The sequence below is a fragment of the Pezoporus flaviventris genome, unplaced genomic scaffold (genome assembly GCF_033815535.1).
Source record: "Pezoporus flaviventris isolate CSIRO_AGI_PZ_B2104156 unplaced genomic scaffold, CSIRO_AGI_Pfla_v1 ptg000041l, whole genome shotgun sequence".
Classification (NCBI taxonomy): Eukaryota; Metazoa; Chordata; class Aves; order Psittaciformes; family Psittacidae; genus Pezoporus; species Pezoporus flaviventris.
The window spans coordinates 12,693,783-12,713,518 of record NW_026892589.1 but is presented as its reverse complement, the minus strand read 5'-3'; the positions used below and the strand labels follow the sequence as shown (position 1 = coordinate 12,713,518).

The 19,736-nt window shown below is 46.3% G+C and overlaps 1 protein-coding gene across 2 annotated transcripts in view; it reads right to left on the bottom strand.

The window, feature by feature from the left end:
* Positions 1–6,155: 6,155 nt before the first annotated feature.
* Positions 6,156–19,736, bottom strand: part of SETD1B (SET domain containing 1B, histone lysine methyltransferase) — a 48,067-nt gene continuing 34,486 nt past the window's right edge. The window contains exons 8-18 of one of the 2 annotated variants that reach the window (XM_061466297.1): positions 17,741–17,911; positions 16,850–16,937; positions 15,766–15,995; positions 15,408–15,540; positions 14,240–14,695; positions 10,903–12,459; positions 8,782–8,948; positions 8,356–8,487; positions 7,623–7,742; positions 7,152–7,289; positions 6,156–6,432 (exon numbers count right to left, since the gene is read on the bottom strand). In XM_061466297.1, coding sequence (XP_061322281.1) covers positions 6,259–6,432; positions 7,152–7,289; positions 7,623–7,742; positions 8,356–8,487; positions 8,782–8,948; positions 10,903–12,459; positions 14,240–14,695; positions 15,408–15,540; positions 15,766–15,995; positions 16,850–16,937; positions 17,741–17,911 — 3,366 coding nt within the window. In that variant the 3' untranslated portion in view covers positions 6,156–6,258. The remainder of the gene's footprint in view (positions 6,433–7,151; positions 7,290–7,622; positions 7,743–8,355; positions 8,488–8,781; positions 8,949–10,902; positions 12,460–14,239; positions 14,696–15,407; positions 15,541–15,765; positions 15,996–16,849; positions 16,938–17,740; positions 17,912–19,736) is intronic. The other variant, XM_061466298.1, reaches the window with a different exon arrangement.

Sequence of the window (19,736 nt, the reverse complement as noted above, 5' to 3'; positions counted from 1 at the left end):
TTTAGACTCAATCTTGAATTAGCTGAGATTAAACACACGGGTTTAGGATAGCTGCAACGTTCTGGAATGAGACTTTATCTGATTTACCTGTTTCAGCCTTCACAAGGAAACAGTCTTGGTCTAATACCTGTAAATTCCTGTGTTAATGAAGGGTTGGGTTTTCTCCCGTGTTCCAAGAAGGAACTGCTGGCATCGGCACGGATTCCTTGGCTCAGATCCTGGTTGCACGTGCAAAGCTCCCTCTGTGCATCGCTCTGGTGTTGTCACTGTCCTTTGAAAGGGGACCTTCCCCAGTCACACGATTAAACCCTTTTCTGTCACAGCTTGAGTTCCTCATACCTCACACGTGTCAGGCTGGAGCCTCTACCCCGTGTTCACGTGGCTGCAGGTCAAGTGCTCCCTGAGGGCCCCACAGACCTCAGCCCACAACTGCTGAAGAACATCTCAGGGTCTCCTAATGCTGCACATTTCCCTCCCCAGCCTCCCTGCTCCCGTTACCCAATATCGAAGCTGCTCAAACCCTGAGCAGCCAAAGGCCCTGCCAAGCCCTTGGCTCAGGACAGGCTCCTTAGACCAGCTCCATCCAGCCACCCTCCAGGCTGAGCCCTGCTGCCTCCTGCCCCACACAGGTTGTCCTGCGTCCGCATCCCTTCCAACACAGTGGCCAGTGACAGAAACCAAGAACCAAGCTGGGAAGTCACCTACAGCCCAAGTTCTCTCCTGTCTCTTTCACTCCCTCCTCCATCAGCCACAGCATTCACCTCTGCTCTGGGTGTCTTTTCTAAAGCTCAGGGAAGCCACTTTGGCCACCACCATGTTCACAGCAGCAACCCCCAGTGAGGGAGGGGGTCACATGGCAGCTCCAGGCTGTGCTTTCATTCACATCAGACCCCAGTGGTTCCCCCTCCTGCAAACCACAGGTAACAGGATTCACTTCAGGTGTGAATAAGCTGATTTAAACCAAAGGGCCTCTGACCCAAACCAGCTACACCAATGCCTGCTTGGTAGGTTAAGAGCTTTCTCCTCCATAAAGTTAAAACAGTGATTAAGAAAAGGTGAACTCAGAGAAATCCAGGGCAGAGGCTGCAGGAGCAAAGAGCCCTCACGGGCCTGGGCTGCACCACTGAGGGCGGATGGAACAGGGACACCCAGCACCGTGGCAGGGGCTTCAGCTCTTAAGGGTTGTAAGAATGTTTAATACTAAGACAATTTTAAGTTTATAAACTGAAATCACTCACGTATTTCTTTCATGCAGCAGAATGTTGCTCAAAGTAATCTGTCATTTCCTGCTCACCAGAATTGATACCTTCAGTTAACTTTGCTGATACTCAGCTCTTTGGACTGCTCTCTTTCTGGATCTGGTTCCTTTTGCTCACCCGGTTCCAGCATGGGTCTGAGAGCAAAGAGCCGCCCTGGCTGTACATTAAGCACAACATATTTTTTCTGTAAGAAAAGTCAGTATATTTATGGTTTCCTTTATAAAAGTTACTATAATACAATGGTACATAGTATTCAATTCACAAAAATATGAACAAATATATACAGCATGACACATCCACAACAAAAACACTTTCTTCAAAACAAGATACATACTGGTGACAGATTCTATATGCACAAAACATTCCTAAATTTATAAACTGGCTTAACAAAAGAAAAAGCAGAAATCCTAAATCTTCAAAGCAGAGTTGGGGTTTCTTTTCTTTGTTTTGTGTTAAAGGAACTTAAAAAGAACAAAAAGGATTTGATTTTCGTTTATTGCAAACCATTTGACTTACCTCCTTTTAAAGGAGGGCCCTTATTTTCACACTGTGAATTGAACCAACCGGACAACTGCAACGATTGGGAGCGGGGGTTGTTCTTTTCCACTTCGCTCTTACAACTGCCCGTTGGGTTTAGAGTGCCCGTTCCGCTGCGTTTCGTTCCGCTTGGACAAATACTACAGTGGCAATTAAGGAGGAAACTCAGGAAAACAAAACACAAATATTAACTTGAAAACAATCCAGTTGCAAACTCGCTTAAATACGCTTTTAGGTTGTCTATTAGACTGTACACATTTCCTCGCTTGAAATAAATAGATTTTGCACATTAGGTTTCAGACGGAGGGGAGGGCAAAGAAGAAGCCTTGACTTGGCAATTTTTTTGTCTTCAGTTTCTTAATGCTTCTAATTCCATCTATTTATTTGACAAAAAAACCCCATATTTATACAGAATTTACATTATACAAAGCTTGACACAAGCTGTAAATGCCACCAGCTCCTTTGCTATACTGAAGTCCTTCTTCCTCCCCGTCTCCTCGACATGATTTAGAGCTGGGATCTGTTTAAAAAGAACTCCAAATTACAATAGTCACTTTTAATAAATTATTTACATGCTCTTGAAGTACAAAGAAATCAGCAAAAAAATTTTCAACATGTTTCTACAAGAAACAGTGTCTGAAGAGAAGATTCTTGACTTTGCCTATGTACAGAAGATGCTTTTTTTTTCTTTTTGATACTTCAAAATCCTTTTTTTTCCTTAATTTTTTTTTTTATACAGAAATGCACTGAAATGATCCCTGAAAAAGGTCACAAAAACCGGAACTGAAAGTACTGTTTGTTGGAGTTTAAAAATGGTTTTGTTTTTCCTTGTAGAAATAAGCTGCTCTATACAATATAAATATCTGCAAGATGAGCCCCTTCCCCTGCTGGACCCCCCAACAGTCACAGACCACTTATTGGGACCAACCTGGAATTGCAAACGGGGGGGAGAACCGAATGGATAAATGAAGGTGTTGGGCAGCAGCAGGCAGGACCTGCAAGCACAGAGCTCACTTCCTAAGAACTCCAACCGTGGAGGCATCTGCACCCTGAACCCCAGCCAGCTTCACGCTGGGAAACTAAGGGTTTAAGTCCTAATTCCAAAGCTTTTGCACTGTTCTCTTGGGTCATTTCACCTGGGGAGACAGAAACCTGCAGGGAGCATAAGGTCAGGTCTATTTTTGGCCTTAGGTTTCAATTCAGGTGAAAATAAACTGGGGACAGGCTTTCCAGCAACCAAAACAATCTGTAAATCTCTCTGTAAAGCAGCACATGCTGGTGAGGTTTCTTTTTAGTCCTTGCCACTATTTCCATGGGGTGCCTGTGCTGACTACGGAGGCAAACGCTGGGTCTGATCCAGGCTGGGGTGTGAATCGCACACCTACTGCCTTTCCCTCATCTCACCCCAGGAGATGGGTCCAGGAGGGATTAGAGAGGTATCTCTATGGGGCTGCCTTCCAAAACCACGTCCGTGGCTGCAGGGCTCCCGTGTCCTGATGAGACCCCACCAGCGTGCCAGGACAGGGCAGCCACAGGCAACTGCAGCAGCTCATGGAAATCACTAAACCACACACAGAATCCTCACTGTAAGATAATTTGGTTTGGGAATGGGGCAGTTTTGGAGTCTGAGACAAGAGCTGCACAGGTAGGACTCTGCAAGCCAAGATTTATGGAGGAGAAAAGCCTCACGTTTGGCTTTGAGACCAGACTAACGTGATTTTTCAGAAGTCCAACAGCTCTGTTTCCTACTGGGAAACTACTGGGAGCTCGGCTCTTCCAAAAACTCATGTTGTTTGTCTGGGATCCTAAAACCAGATGGGTTACAGGCAATTTTAGAAGTACCCAAGTGATTTAGGTACCCAAATCCTTTTGGCACTCCTAAAAATGCAGTGAAGAACCCCAACCTGCAGGTCTTGTTTCAGAAAACCACGACCTGCCTCCTTCCCACTTCTCCGCAACAAAGATTAAGGCAAACCACAGGGGCTAATCCCATCCAGAGCACACTGATATGCTGGGAAATGCAACACTGTCAATGGGTACTTAAGGGCTGAGACATTTGGGGTGTCTTTGCCCCCACAAAACCACTGTTAGTGCACTGGTCTGATGGACCAGAGAGGAAGAAGGCCAAGGACACCAGCAGAACTGCCACACACAGGGGCTTCAGTTCTGAGAAACAGGAAACTTCTGTGCATTTCCAAAGCTTTGAAAGTAAAAAGCCAAGCTGCAGAGCTGCCAGCTGGAGCATCAACACAAGATGAACCTGATTTAACCAAAGAATACAACAAAACTGAGCAGCAGGTTTAGCTCCCAAATGCTCCTGCCATCGCTGCAGTTACAACCAATGTTCAGTGACAGAAACTAGTTGTGCTTCTGATCGTTTTAGGTTCTGGGTCACTGTTACCCAACTGCTGGAGAGGTTTATAAAGTTGGGGTGGGAGGGGGAAACAACAAACCAAACCAAAACCAAGAGATGAGACACTACGGGCTCTCCAATCTCAACAACAATCTCCTCACCTCAGACAGAAATACAGGCAGTATTAAGGCAGCTCATAGCAGTCTGTGTGTTCCTATTCTTTCTGGCTTTTTGTCTGAAGAAGTGCAGTGTGGGCCTGGCAGCTCCATGTAACAGCTAGAAAACCTCCCAGGAAACTCTTTTGCAAGGCGGTAACCTCTGATGGTGAAGTTGTGGCGACAGAGCAATTATCCCTGATTTTGAAAGGCTACAAGAACACAGCTGTGCAATTTGTTCTGTTGGGGAGAAGATGTTTTGTTACACAGATCATCTTCACATTTCATAATGATATTGCAACCTCCCCTTAGAAGCCAATTGAAAAGGTTTTAGTACAACTAATCTCTACTTTTAAAGCAGGAGAAGTTCAATGCAAGTTGAAAAAGTGATCCTGTCTATACCTGAATGGTCATGTAACACTTCCAGATCAAATCCAAAGAAGTATTTCTTTGGTACTTTGCCCCATTTTTAAATGGAACCTCTCAAAGAGCTGCAGCCTTCACCTCAGCACATCTACAAGGACAAAATATATCAAAAACTCGTTTCAAAACATGCCTTCCCAATTTAAAGAAGCATTCATTTTCATGCTGTAGATGGGGGAGGACAGGATTGCTCCCAGGGACACTTTTAGTATGTTCTTATTGGAGAGATAGGACCACCGCAGGCCAAGTTACTGAGTAACAGAGGGAGGAGACCAGCGCCATGCAGCCTGTTCCTATCACAGGAGGCATTTCCCATATTCAAGGACAGAGCAAATACTCCATGTACAAGCTGAAAGGGCAGGGAAATGCAGACAAAAATGAGAAAAAATTAATACAAGACACAGATCAGCCTGTTTCCCATCTATAGGAAGGAAATTCTATCAAAAATGTGGGCCATAGTGTATGCTTCCAAGGAGGATAAGATCCCTAGAGTGCAAACATGGGCTGAATTGTCCACTTAATCTCAGCTTCAGCCTTTTTTTTGCATGCAAGACAAACCAGCCTCCAAGAAACAGGCATCCCCAAAGGCCACACACCATGCCACAATGCTACAGCGACACAACTGACTTGACTCCTTACTAGTCATTGTGGTATCCACGTATTTTTTCACGTGCAGGTGCAGAGGTTTTGATCCCCCAATATACCAGCATGTCATATGAAAACTAAGAGACAAGCCCAAGGTGTTGAGGTCTGCAGCTGACCTGGCTCCTCCCCAGGTGTCTGGCTTAGGGGGACTTGTTCAGGCTCATCCCTAACTAAAAGGCAGGACAGTTCACCTGGAGTCTGGCTGCAGACACGTCTCCGTACATACACACACCCGCTCACACACACACGCAGCCCCATTCACACCCCCTCAAGCCTCTGGCTTGCTCTGTAACATCAACCTTACATTTATTTACAGCTTACTCTGAGAAATCTGTGCAATTTCAGCCAATCAAGCTCCCAACAAACCCTATATGGCATTTTCAGTCTCTGCTTCACATTTAAACGTTGAATGTCTTTTTCAACCAACAGAACTGATGAGAAAAAGGTAGCAGCATTGATGAAAAGATGAAGGTTTAGAACAACAATTGAAAAAAAAAAGAAAAAGGTACCATTATTCCATTCTGGAGCATTACTGTAGGGACTGAACAGAGAAGCTAGTGTTTGGATAGACCATGCCACAAAATGGTTATCACCTTTTTGTGTGCGCGTAGGATCTGAAAAGGAAAGAGCACCTGAAACATGAACAGTCCTCCTAAGCGTGTGCGCTTTTGCTGTCATTCATGATCCTGGCAGAAGTGCGAAACTTGGGGTTTTTCTTCTCTTTTTTCCTCTCTTTTTTTAAATTTTTTTTTCCTTTTTAATTTTTTGTTCCTTTTTTTACTGTTTTTTTGTTTTGTTTTTCCTTTTATTTGGCAAAGTGCAACCACACCTGGTTACCACAGTTTTGACATGGCCGAAGGTGCAAATGTGACGAGAAACCTTGAGTTCAGTTCAGGGTTCCCCTGCAGTTCTCAGAGCCACAGAGACATGGGATTTTTACATCCTCAATTGGAAACTTGTAGTCATAGGTAATTTCCTCATTCACATTGATGTGCTGTTTGGAGTAGATGACAATCTTCTTTTGAGACTCCACCGTGATCACTTTAGCATAGCAATTTGGCTGCAAGGGTGACAGAACAGGTAATGATTTAGGTTCCTGATGGCCGTAGCTTCCCAGCCTCCACAATTATTCCAAGCTAAAATAAAATAGGGAAGTACTTTCCTTATATAGCCTCAGTCATGTTTCCAGAGTGCAGACCCAGGGAAAGCTGAGAGGAAGGCATGAAGCCAGGAAATAGAGCTCCCCCAAAATGCCATATTCTGGTTATCTGTGGTGCAGAAGAGCCTGGATGATGCTCCACCAAGTTTGTCACAGGCTGAGAGCAGCTCAACCAATGCTTAATCATTTGCTCAGGCAGCCAAGCCTTTGAGCGTAGACTGCAATACAGAGCAGACAAGAAAGCAGCTTCTCTAACTGCCAGGGCAGAAAACATTTTTCCAGTTTGGACACTAGAAGGAGACTGCTCCCACTGAATAACAATGCTAAAAGTCAGTTTAAAGAAGTATTTGTTAGAGAGATCTGAACAGTGTCCATCAGGGTCTCCCAACACAGTCAGGAGGATCCTGAGTGCTCTTTGTCTTGCTGCGTGTTTTATTTCTTGTGTCTCACAAATCTCTTTACGCTGATTTAGACTCTGATTTGCTGTAGCCCACTGACATTTAATCACAACCCTGTGACCCCCTGCTACTTCTGAACATGGCCCCAATCAAAGTCAGCAAGGACTCGATGGGTTTCTCAGGATGGCAGAGCACAGCTCCATGCAAACCCGTGGTACTTACATTGCAGCTGTGATTAATGAACCTGGCGAAGTTTCCGCACTTCGTGGCATCGATGATGGTGTCATGATCCACTCGGAACATGTAACTGCTCCCGATGCCTTCATCCTCGTATCGCTTTTCACGCATGTCAGCAATGACCTAAAGAAAACCCCATGGGTCAGGACATGTTGCAGAAGCGATCCATGAGCAGAGACCTATACAACGCTGTGCTTGTGTCACTCAACAGATATATGACCCCAAATGCCTCGAGAACACAAACCTCACTGAAAACAGAAGCGCTCCTCAGGATCTGAGTGCTTAGTTTTTATGGGTTGCTGAAAATCCCACCTTTGTACCTCCAAGCCACATGCCAACCTCTGCCTACGTGACGTAGCTAGCGCCTTAGAGCAGGGACTCCAACCCCTGCTGTCATACTCGAGTGCTTCTCTCAGGGCTGGTTTTTGCTCAGGCTTCACCCACAGTCCAGCTTACCTGCCTGATGTTCTGACCCACGTATTCAATCACCATCTCATCAGCTGCAATGGGCTCCATAGCAAAAAGGCCCCAGTCATGGATGTGGCTCTTACAGAATTTTAGCTTTTTCTTCCGGAACTGCATGAAGAAAATACCCCAAAACCCAAACCCCGAGTTAGGCACAGCACAGAAAGGGAAAGGCTGTCCCAAGGTCCAGTATCTGCAGCACAAGCAGCACTGGGGTACTTCAACCTGATTTTAGTTTCCTTCTATCTTGTGGTGACAGGAAGGCAGGACAGATGTCATGGGAGGTCCCACGAAGTTGCACTTCTTGAGGTTTTTTTTAGCACCAACCACACTATGGGGAGAGCAGACCCTTTGAGGCCATCGGTCTCAGTTCTGCATAATCCTGATTGCTCAAGCTCTGTAATCACTATATACTCATTTATAGCCATAATCTCTGCTTCTCATTAGTAAGGATACTGTACTAAGTGTCATGTTTTCTCTGTAACTGCTCTGTCCCTGTTTCTTTAGGTGAGTTATTTGTGTTGCACATGATATTAAGTTGTATTGTTGTACCAAGTTGTATTACATCAAATACAGGAATGGCAGATACCAGTCACACAGAGCAGTGCCCAATGCTGAGATGCGCATCACTGAGGTGACACAACCTGACAGGAGATCCCCTGCCCTGGCCTCAGCCTACTCCCAACCAGACCCTGCCCAAAGGAGCAATCCATGGCTGACCTACCTTGAGCTGGTTGAACTTGAGCAGGTCACTGTCACAGCTACCAGTGAAGGAGGAGAGGAGCCTGCGCTGCTCTGACCGCCTCTCGGAGCCAGCCCGGGTAGAAGCATGAGGTTGGGCAGGGATGCTCATACCCTGAGAGGACAAACAGGGTGATCAAAGCTGCTCCACAGACCCAACACCCTGCAGCCTCCCTGTGAGCAATCCTTTGCGCTACAACACACCACTGCAGAATGTGTGGCCTCCTAAAACATCCCACATCAAACACTAACACCTCCCCAGCAGCTCCTGGATGACCGACTTGACACAGGCGTAGCAACAGCTTCACCTTCCTCCTTGCCAAAAGGCAGGAAGCATCCACTGTGAGTGACACCGTATAAAACCAAATCCCATTTGCACCCTGGCAGACAGCACAGGACACGTTCTCACCTGCGTGTCAGCTGGAGGCTCCTCTGCAAAAGCTCGGCTATTGTTGAGGTATTTGAGTTTGTCCTTCTTATCAATTTTGTAATAGCCTTCACTTCGTGCACAGCCCGTGACGTGCTCCCGCATCCCATCATCCCGCTTCTTTTTCTTGGGGGTAGAAAAGCTAGTAGGTGGGAAGAAGTTAAGGAGAAACACAGCCAGCAGTGGACATCAGGCAAAACTTGCTACAGATACATAGAGCTAACGCCGGGAGCTTGGGAAACTAGGAAGGTTTGGGGAGGGTTGCAAAACAGCCCCAATCCTATTGGAAAGTCACAATCATCACTGAAGCCCACATGCCCACAGGCTAATCAAGAACGGTCTTTCCTCCTTAGCTGCGTGATTTGGGAAGCTAAAGTAAAGAGATAATGAAAATTTAAACTCAAAAAGGTTAAGCTGTCAAGAGAAACCTGTTTGAGAAAGGATTTCCCCACAGCACCCATTATGTACACAGACAGCAGCTGCCCAGCCATCTGGATGTACCATCTTCTCTGCTCTGAGTGGCATGCTTTTGTTCTACCTCCAGAAACTCCTTGCAGGCACCCCAAGCCCTGAAGACGCTTCACTGATCTCACAGCAGCAATCACCCCCACTGACTAAGATCAGATGCTCCTCAGCCCAAAGGGCAGGCAGAGAGATGATGCTCTCACCAGCCTTAGTACATCAGCTCCTTCAGACCAGTTGGGAAGGGTAAGCCCCTAAGCAGATGTTTCAAACCCCACTGACCTGATCAGTGAAGGAAACCTGCAGCTGGCCTGGCAAAGAGCCACTGCACTGAGCAGGCAGAAGGTCTTTGGCTTCTGGAAGGACAGCGCCGGCTAACCCCAAAACACAGCCATGAACCCTAGGACAAGTGAGTTCTACACAAAAAATGCTCCCTGTGAGTCCTAACATACCCTGAACACCAGAAAACTGGAGCTGGGGCAGACACAGACTGAGAATTACCAGGGATGACATTTTTCATCATCCTTTAAAAGTATTTCCTTTAAATGATTAAATAAATCTGTTTCAAAGCTATTGCATTGGTAGAAAGAAAATTACAAATTTAATCTTTCATGTTGCCCTTTTGAGAGGCTTTTTAGTGCTAGCATCATATCACTGACTCTTCTGAGTGGTTTGGGCTTTTCATAGAATCACAGTCAGGTAGTCTGGAAAAGACCTTTAAGATCAAGTCTTGTCCCTTGCAGGGGGTAAGGGATGAGATATTTTAACTCCACACAATCTCCAGCAACACACAAGGTGGTGCATTTGTCTTCTTTAACATATAAACCTGTATATCTTTCCTAAAAACATTACTGCATTCCTAGATCATAAACATTACTAGTTCCTAGATTACAGGAACAGCCTTTTAGGCACTGGACATCTCTCCTGGTGGCTGTACATGTGCAGAACCTTGTTCTGAGACAGCTTTTGTGTCCCAGAAATGCTCCCAAAGATTCAAAGCTGCAGCCTATGCTGCTGATCACCAGATGATGGCCAGGGAGGGAGCGGATGGGGCCAGATCCTGCCTCATTAGCACCAACCAGGGCCCCACATACTTGCTGCAGGAGCCCCAGTACATTCCCCACCTAGCCCAGGGCTGTGTTTGTCCCTGATGTGCTGCTGAGAAACCAGTGCTCTTATTAGTATTTCAAACTCAAAGAGTTAAAGCTGCTGATACCACAGCTCATCATTTTGGGCACAGATGGTGAGATTATTTTTACAGCAAGTTTTAGCCCCAGGTTAAAGCCCTGTATGTGCAACTCGAAATTCCACAGGCAAGCTGAAAAAGAAAGTATGGTTTAAATGCAGACAGAAGCTTCTCAAACTAGCAAGGAAGCCTCCCCAGAAGAGGGGCATACAGATTTTCCCTGCAGTCTTAGACTGAAATGCAGCAGGAACAGCCATTTCTGCAGTATTTTTGTATTGCAGCTTCAGGGAATAAAGCAGTCTAGAATTCCCTGCTGATGCAAGCAATTCCTGTTAGAGTAAGCAAATGCTCTTTTCCACCAGACTTAAGTTTTTTGCATTGTAAGGCCTACACAGTGACCCTCTAGTGCACGTTACACGTGCTGTGTAATGCAGAGCGCCAGTGAGAAAGGATATAAGGATGGAATACCCACAGGGTGTCATTGAGCCAGTCCATACCATTGTCCTGCTGTAACAAGCGGTCATATGTGATACACATGAATTTGATATCTTCCTCATCTATGCCTCCGTTCCAAATATCATACAAAATGGTCATCTCCTCAAACTCGGAGCGTGGCCTGAACTGAGGCCGGGGTGGGGAATACTCAGGGGAAGGAATCGCTGGGAGGTGCTCAGGTGACTTCTTCTGCCTTCGCCACTGTCTTTTAGGTTTCGCATGAGCTTCTTCCTCCTTTAAGTCTTCATTCCACTGGTTCTCCAGTTCCTTAAATGGCAGTTTCTCTGCAACTGTCTCAGCTGCAATTTTCTCATGGAAACCGTCATTCCTGAAGTCCAGGGTGACAGCTTCAGGGTCTTTTAGTCCATAGAAAGCATCTGGATGTCCACTCAGCAGCTCTTTGCCCACAGCACTTTCCACCAAGGCCACTGGCATAGGAGGAGGTTCTATGGTTTTGCCCGAGTACATATCCAGTGAGAGGACAGAAGGTGGTGACCGTTTTGGTCGGCCTGGCCTCCTTTTGGGAAGGACAGAAGGAGGTGGTGGGGGAGGAAGAACAGAAGCACCAGGGGGTACTTCTGACGAGAGCAAAACAGATTTTACTTCTGCCTTGCATTCCTCAATGGGCATTCTTCCATCTCCATGCATGCATGGCAGGACTGCTACAGGTATTGGCTCATCAGGTGGCAAACCCATGTCCATGTGGAAATCTGCTTGTGGGGGGCTGGCGAAGGGAATAGGGGAAGGAACACTGTTCATGCTGATCGTAAGGGAAGCACCAAGAGGCTCTTTAAAGGGTTTCTCATCGACGTCATCCTCTGACTGTTTCTTGCCAGACAGAAAGCAAGAAATGGTAGCACCAGCCTCTGGGAAAGTAGGCGTGAAACTGAAATCTCTCCCAGGAGTCCGAGGAATGCCACTGTTGATGCCAGGAGATTGGGATGGGTAGGAAAAGGGGCTCCCTGGGACTTGAGGGGAACTGAGGGTCAAACTGCTTCCTGTAAGGGGAGCATCGCTTCCTGGCGTGGCTGGAACAGTGTCCGTGCTCTGCGACTTCGCAAAGGGGTGTGAAGACTTGACCAAAATGTCCCGCCCAGGAGTCCTTGGAATCTCCTCTTCTATGGACGTTTTGGTCACCATTAAGTGTTCAGGGAACTTTTCTGGAGGGACTAAAGGTTCTTCCTTACCAGGAGTGGATGGTAAGGGAAGCGTGGAGGATGGCACTTTGTGGGCTGGAAGCAAAAGAGCATCAGTCTCTGAATGGATCATCACCTCCAGTCCAGGCGTGCGAGGCAGCCGGTCGTCTTCCTCCGTTGCAGAGGGCAGTTTTGTTTTAACATGAGCTTCTAAGCTGCTGTCCTCAGACTTGCTAAAGAAGCTGCTTTTATTCGGCAGAGGTTCTCCAAAGACTCCCACTGGAGCTGAGAGACAGAGCACCGCCTCCTCATCTTGAGAGTCAGGCTTTGGACCTTCCTGTACCTCTGGCTCCAGCATGGTAGCAGGTTCGGACTCTTCCTCTAAAAGGGGGGAAAGAAAAGAGAATTAGGAGCTTTGCTTCAATTCGGTTTCTCGCCACTTGCCAGTAAAGGCATGTTTAAGACGCCACAATTACAGAACAGCTCAATTCCACTGGGAGGCTTTAAGAACTCCCATTGCTTTACCTTTTGGAGGCACAGAGTGTGGAGTAATTAGACGCTACCACAGTCATTCCTAATGGACCATAAAAAACCCACACTATTAATTTGAGGATTAACTACAACACAGGCCAGAACGAAGGTTTTCTGCTTTCAAAACCCCTGCCCACCTTTTGTACAGACATAAAAAGATTTAGTGGATTGTGGGCTGAGGACTTTGGAGAAGAGCTGTCAGAGCCTCAAGCTATCAGCTTTTCTAATGTGGGAAAGAAAACTAATTGCAAGGCCATGAAGAACCCTAAGCTCTCCAAGGAGGGAGCAGTGAAGGGAGGAGCATAACACTCTTGAACAACACATGAAGGGAATGGGAAGCCCTTGTAATGAATGAGGAGACACTCAGATGGTATCAATGAGGCAATTTATATGCTGCTCTCTCTGCAGCAGGCTCATTTGTCTGGAGTTTATTTACCCACTTAGGGCCAGGTCCAAAAGGAATCAACAGTGAATCTTGTTAGGCAGCTCAAAATAACACTTTCAAGTGGGAGAGCAAAAGGAGGTGAAAATGCCTGGATAGTTGGAAGAGAAGTGTTCCCCATTTGCGCTGAACAAACCACAGAGGGTCCAGTCCCTGTAACTCCTGTACAATCAGGCTGGGCTGCACCAGAAGAATGCTGTAGTTAGAGCTTGTTCTCACAGCGTCCCTGTAAAGCTCATTCCACAAGAGCTGCTGCCCAAATGCAGGTCTCCCCAACTATATGTCCTTTCTGCACACTGATCTGTTCCAGAGAGGATCTGTGCAAGAAGGTTCTCTGCCCTGCCCAGTTCAGCATTTTGCCTCTTCAGGGCTTTCAGATTTTAGGGCAGTCAAGGAGTGACAGCCTGTGCAGGGACTGGATTTCCAGCTCTCCAAGAGGCAAAGTACTGCCCCAGCAGTCCTCAGCCACCAGCCCTGCCAAGGCTCACACTGAAGGCCACACTCCATGTGCTCTCCCTGTCGGCCCCACCGTCTCACTTTTAATTCCCCCACAGCTGCAGAATTTGACAAACTTTATGCATCTCACTCCTGTTCTAATTTCTGTAGGTTAAATACAACTCTGTACTGAATGCAGACAACTTCCTTCTCCCAGGAAGTCAGAGAGTATCACTTGAAAGGACTAAGTAAAAAAAAAAACGAACACCAATAATAGTATTAGGAACCAGATACAACACTGAGACCCCACTCACCTGCCCCATATAGCTCCTCAGTCACACACTGCTTCAGTATTAAACACAAAAAGAGCCAGTAGTGGCTCATTAAGCACAGATTCCTGCTCTGTTTTAGCAGCCACGGCTTCTCTATCTTGAGCTTCAGCCACCACAACATCCGATCAGTCACCCTCAAATGTTGACAACTGTTCAGTTCCTGTAGGACAGTAACTAAACTGGCTTAGGGTAAGATTCTGGATACAATAACCACAGTATTTTTAGTAGCTGATGACTCATGTAATGCTCCTTACTAGGAAGGAAAGCTCAGCACAGACCTGTTTCCCTGTAGAGATAACCCCTAGCCTAGAGCTAAGACTGGAGGGAGAAAGGAAATACAAACCCATACATATTTGACGCTGTGAGAATACTGTACTTGGAAATGTGTACAACAAACACCAAACTACATGAAAAGACATACCTGGCCTACAGATGGGAGACAGAGCAAGTTTTGTCTCCTGGTCTCTTTCCATAACCAAGTGTTTCAGTGTTTCAGCAGCAATAGATGCCTCTGGGACTTCACCACATTCACCTTCCCCAGCTTTGATTTCTTCCATGCCTTCATCTTTCACTGCCAAAGCTGGCTCTGCGAGTCCCAAGCCTGTTGCATCCATGTAGTCATCCACAGGATACAGCTCCAAAATAGTCTCCCTCTCATCATCGGGAAGCTCATGACTAGCAGGTTCATGCTCCGTCTCAGCAACCATGGCTTCTCTGTCTTGATCTTCAGCCACCTCTTCTTCCTCTTCCTCCTCCTCTTCATCTTCATCATCCTCATCTTCATCATCTGAGTCTGAACTTGACTCAAATTCAGAGGAGTCCTCGCTTTCATCGGATGATTCAACTTCAGCCTTGGAAGATGAGGGACTTGCTACATCTACAACAAGAACAAATCCCCATTAGTTCAGCTTTCCGACTTCATTAAACAATCAGGGTCTACTACAGGAGTAAATTATCACTTCCACACTATAACAGCGTGGAAGCAGCATCAGGAACAGCATGTGGGTTTGAAGGACTCCCCAGTTTATTTAGTTTTGCAGAGACTTACAAACTGTGTATCTGGAGGCTCACAACAATCGCTATACAACAGGCAGCTCCACCAGCTGCAAAGGCAGTGCTGCCTGGCACCTTGTTCACATGCGTCTCTTGGTGGGTTGCATCTTTACTGGAGTTGTACTAAGCTTTTCTGCTGCCTTCACACACAGCTTTAAAACGTGGGACCTACCATCTCCCAGAGCAGAGCTTAGAGGACAGAAAATTATTAGCAGCTGAATTACCCTGTTTGGAGTCTGGTCCCTTCTCCTCCCAGTCACACATGGTTCATAAAGCAAACTCAGCTGGCTTTGAGGTCTCTGCCCCTCTGTCAAGTTGGGCTGAGGGTGGAGAGCTATTGCAAAGGGACCCACAGACTGAGGGATCATGGAAGCCTCACAGGCAGCAACTAAAAGGACCTGTATACATTACCTTGTGGAAAATCACCCTTCAGTGAAGGAAGGTGCACAAATAAAAACAATCAGCTCACAAATGCAGAGGGAAAAACCACATGTGACCCAAAGGCTATGCCTGCTCCTTCCACTGGAACCACTTACCCTCCTCAGAGTCCTGCTCCTCCTCCTTGTCACTTGTGTCTACGCCTGTCTCCTCCTCCTCCTCATCTTCATCCTCATCATCATCTCCATCATCATCTTCATCCTCATCATCATCTTCATCCTCCTCTTCCTCCTTTGCAAGAAAGCATTGCCAAAAAATGAACAGTGTCTGACTGAGACCTGGCTGTCACTGTAATAACCACCAGTGACTCTCATGGATGCTGATTAGAGAATCTAAAGAGTGAATAACCTCATTGAGGTTCCCTCAGCACAGACCCTAGTGGGTAAGAAGGTAACTCTGGCATCTGGAACTACCAACCCCCTTTTAATAACAGACAGCATTCAGAACTGCAATCACAAATGAACACACCTTGCCAGGTGCTGCTTTCACCAAGCTTCCCTCTTCTTCCTGCTCCTCCTCCTTCTCTGAAGAGGACTCTTCCTCTTTCTCTGATGTCTCATCTCCCTCTTCTCCCTCGCTGTCAAGCTCCAGTGGCCTTGCTGGTCGCCGTCTCAGCCCCACTGCTTCCGCATCCTTCTTTGACAGGTCAGATGTTGTATCAGAAGCATCCCTGTCCCTCTCCGACTCTGATGAGCAAAAACAAGAGGGAATTGCCATCAAATACCTTGTAAGGTAGGAAAAGTGTTGACCACATAACAGAAATCTGTTACTTGGGAAGATCAAAGCTAGGAGCAATGCCCCCATGTGCTGTGTGAGTCCTCAAGTGTACAAAGGCTTACTGATTTCAGCATGAGGGCAAGACTGGGTACAGGGCATTGAAATGCCAAGGATGGCAAAATACAGGTGGCCAAAGCTTACAAGCAACAGGCAGAGTGCAGTGAGGAGACACGGCATGACTGAGGTCAGACAAGTAAGCCAAACTTACTGCCTTTTTGTATTAAGTGCTTTACAAAACCCTCTTTCTGTACTTCGGCTTCAAAACCAGTTGTTAGTCTGAATTGACCTTATGGCACAAGTAACTTGAATCTACTTTTTAATGCAAACCAAATGGTATTCAAAAGCTTTGTTTTATCCCTAACCTGCAAAACATGTTAAAATATTTTCAAATAGGTTTTTCTGGCAAACAACTTTGATTTGTTCCTAGAATCAAACACAGGGCAAACCATCGCGTGTGCTTTCTCCATGAACTCACCTGAGCTCCCTCTACTGGGTGACCAGCTCTGCATCACCAGAACTAAACTAGGTTATGAGTTACTCATACAATGCAGGGCTTAAATTTCCCACCCGTGCATTTAAGATAACTGAATCCAGAGGAGACAGCGCCCAGCTGATGAGAGGTCTGTGAGAAGCAGGGGTCTGGCTCAGATCCTTCACTCTGTGTCTAACTGTAAGTGAGCACACTGCTGTGAAGTTTAAAAGCATTCAGCTTGCATGTGGTTTGCATCTGCTCTCGTGTTTTAAACAAATGTGCTTTGCAAACCTTCATCTTCATCATCCACTGAAGTAGAAGGTCGGATTCTCTTCTGATCTCCTGCTGAGGCAGCTTCAGGTGGCTCCTTTCTTTTCACCTGAACAAAAGACACAATTAGCATTTCTAAAAGTTTAGGAACAGCAGATATCAACTTCTTAAGCAAACTGCTACTGCTTTACTTTGCAGTGGTGACTTACACCAGAAACCAAGGGACACTTCTCTAGCTCTTGATCCCTTTATTCGCTTCCAAACAGAATTTCACTGTGAATGAAATTCTACCCCCTCAATTTGCATCAAAACACTCTGGGTACCAGCACGGTGCATGTCATCACCACACACTTTGAAGATGACAGAGAAAACTCTCCACAAATCCATTTGTCTGAGATGCAGCAGAACAGAAAAAGAACCTAAGCCTATGGCATCTTAAAGAAGCTCAAAGCAAGTTTTATTCTAAATAAAGGCTGCAGAATCCGTCAGCCCAAACCTTCACTTGCACTTTCTATGCATTCAAAAGCCTATCTCCAGGGAAGGCCGCTACCCTCCTCTAACCCACACTTTGTTTAAGATGCTTTTCATTGTTTATGCAAATGCTCTGTGACCCTGTGCTTGCAGGTCTGATTCTGTGAGGTACATGGGCAGAGAACACCTTTAACCAAACTTCAGGTGAGATTCAGCTGCCAAACTGCAGAACATTCTAAGCAAATCAGTAACTGTGTAAAGCACCACAAGCAGAAGCATATTTTGCAATCATGCTGAAATGCTGTGTCCTAAACACAGCCAAATGCCTCATTTACACTGGGGAGCAGGGAGATCCTTTACAGACAATGCACACAAGTGGTAGATGCAAAGATAAGGCTGGAAGGGAATACTAGCATAATGAAGACAGATCTTTGCTTTTACCTTGAAGGATGGCAGCCGGATGGCCCCTCGTAGCCCAATGCCCAAGCCAATTCCCTCATATCCCAGGCCTTCTCCTTTGTTCCAGTTCTCCAAAAGACAAGATGCAATTCGATCCTTCGGCTTTGGTTTTTCCTCCAGTTCTCCTCCAGACTTCACTGGAGTGAGAGACGCCTGCAACAGAGACAGCACACTCAAGTAGAAAATGCCCTGGGTAGCACACAAACTCTGAAAACCATCTATGTTGAGGATTGTGAAATGTCACTGCCTCGCCCTGCTATCAGTTTCTCTGAAGGCAAGGGCAGCTGAACATGCACTACGTGGCCACACACACTTGAAAGGGAGAAGGTGCAAGAGCTCTTCTTGATAACAAGACCTTTCCATTTCTGAGAAGCCTCCTCCCCTTTGCATTTTAAGAAGTTATTTGCTCTGCACAAAGTACTAAAATTGATTAAGGCAAAACTGTTGGGGTTCCCAGAACAGCTGCTTAGCATGGGACACTAAGTGATCTTGCATTTGGAGCCACCACACTGGCAAAGAGCAGACACTCCTGCTTTCTCCACTGAGTGTTTTAAGAAACAATCTCCATTTACTTCACATGCAACTTAACATAGGCTAGAGTCCTTCACAAGAAAGGACAAGGGAAATGAACAGACCCATTAGCCCCCATGGCTCATTTCAGGTCTCTCAAGTGTCTGGTGTGGAGACCACAGTGACCACTTTCTGAACAGCCAGAATCCAATGCTGGAAGCAAAGGCCATTAAAACGAAAGATGAAAGGGGAAGAAAAGGTGCAAACATCAACCCAGAACTCAGCCCAAGGGAACACATTCCTCCCCCCAGGCATGAACTACCGTGTATCAAAAAAGCAGCTACTGTACAAAGATCCTAAACTCTGAAGGGAAGCTTAGGAGCTGGGATATACCAGTATTCCCAAATGCTGCAGGAGCCCATCTGGTCTGGTCACAGCTATGTGAGAAATAGAGCTACACATATACCTCTTGCAAATAACCAGCTTTAGGCAAGTCAGCCTAACACTGGATTATCTACCTTCACTTGCTAACCCACATAGCTGAAAGCAACTTCAGACCTTCTAGTTGGGAAGACCTTTCTTCTTTTCAGCACAAGACACAATATAGCGAGTCAGAAATCACACCCATCACTGTGTTCACTTGGCAACCACAGCACAAGTCCACAGAGATTGTCAGAAGGCTCCAGTCCTGAGAAACAGGAAATCATCTCTGCTCAGCCACATCAAACCCCTTTTCACCTGACCTGAGGTGTGAAGGAAGAGCAGGAATTCAAACCTCTGCAGCTGTGAAGAGGCAGATGAGGTGGGGAGAGCACGATGCCCGGTGGCATGCCATGCTCTTCTTGAGCAAACGGTGGGAACGTTCACTCCCATCAGCCAGTGGCATAAGAACATCTAAAAGTCAGTTTAACAGACATTAACAGAGCTCATCTGCCAAAGCTGGCTGTAATCACCAGAGAAGAAGCATGAGCTCAGCTCTCCTGCTAATAAGGGACAAGACTAGTGGGAATATCAAGAATCCAAACAGCAACACTCCATGCCAGAGATGGCAGGTTATTCCTGGCACTCTGCTTAATGCATTTTATCCAGGCTTTAAACTTAAACCCATCACTAGATTTGGGAACAGGGAAAAGCTTTCCTCAGGCAGACAGTCTGTGGTACATGCTGCCTTCACCAGCAACACGCTCCTCAGCAGCTTTCACCACATATGTTTTCTATCCTGCCTGACCTAGGACACCAGCTTTATCCTTGAGCTTTCCCATCTTTTACCTATGGCATGATACTTCTTGGCAGTCAATCAGCTGCCCAAGTTGATTCCTTTGATGGAAGACAGCAGCCAAAACACAGGGAGAAAAGAGAAAAACTGAGGCACGGGAGGTGGCAAGTGTCTTGCCGCCTTGTGTGGTTCAGGGGCTGCTGGCAGCACTGAGTAGGTAGTATCTGCTGTCCTACTAAACTTGAGCATTGT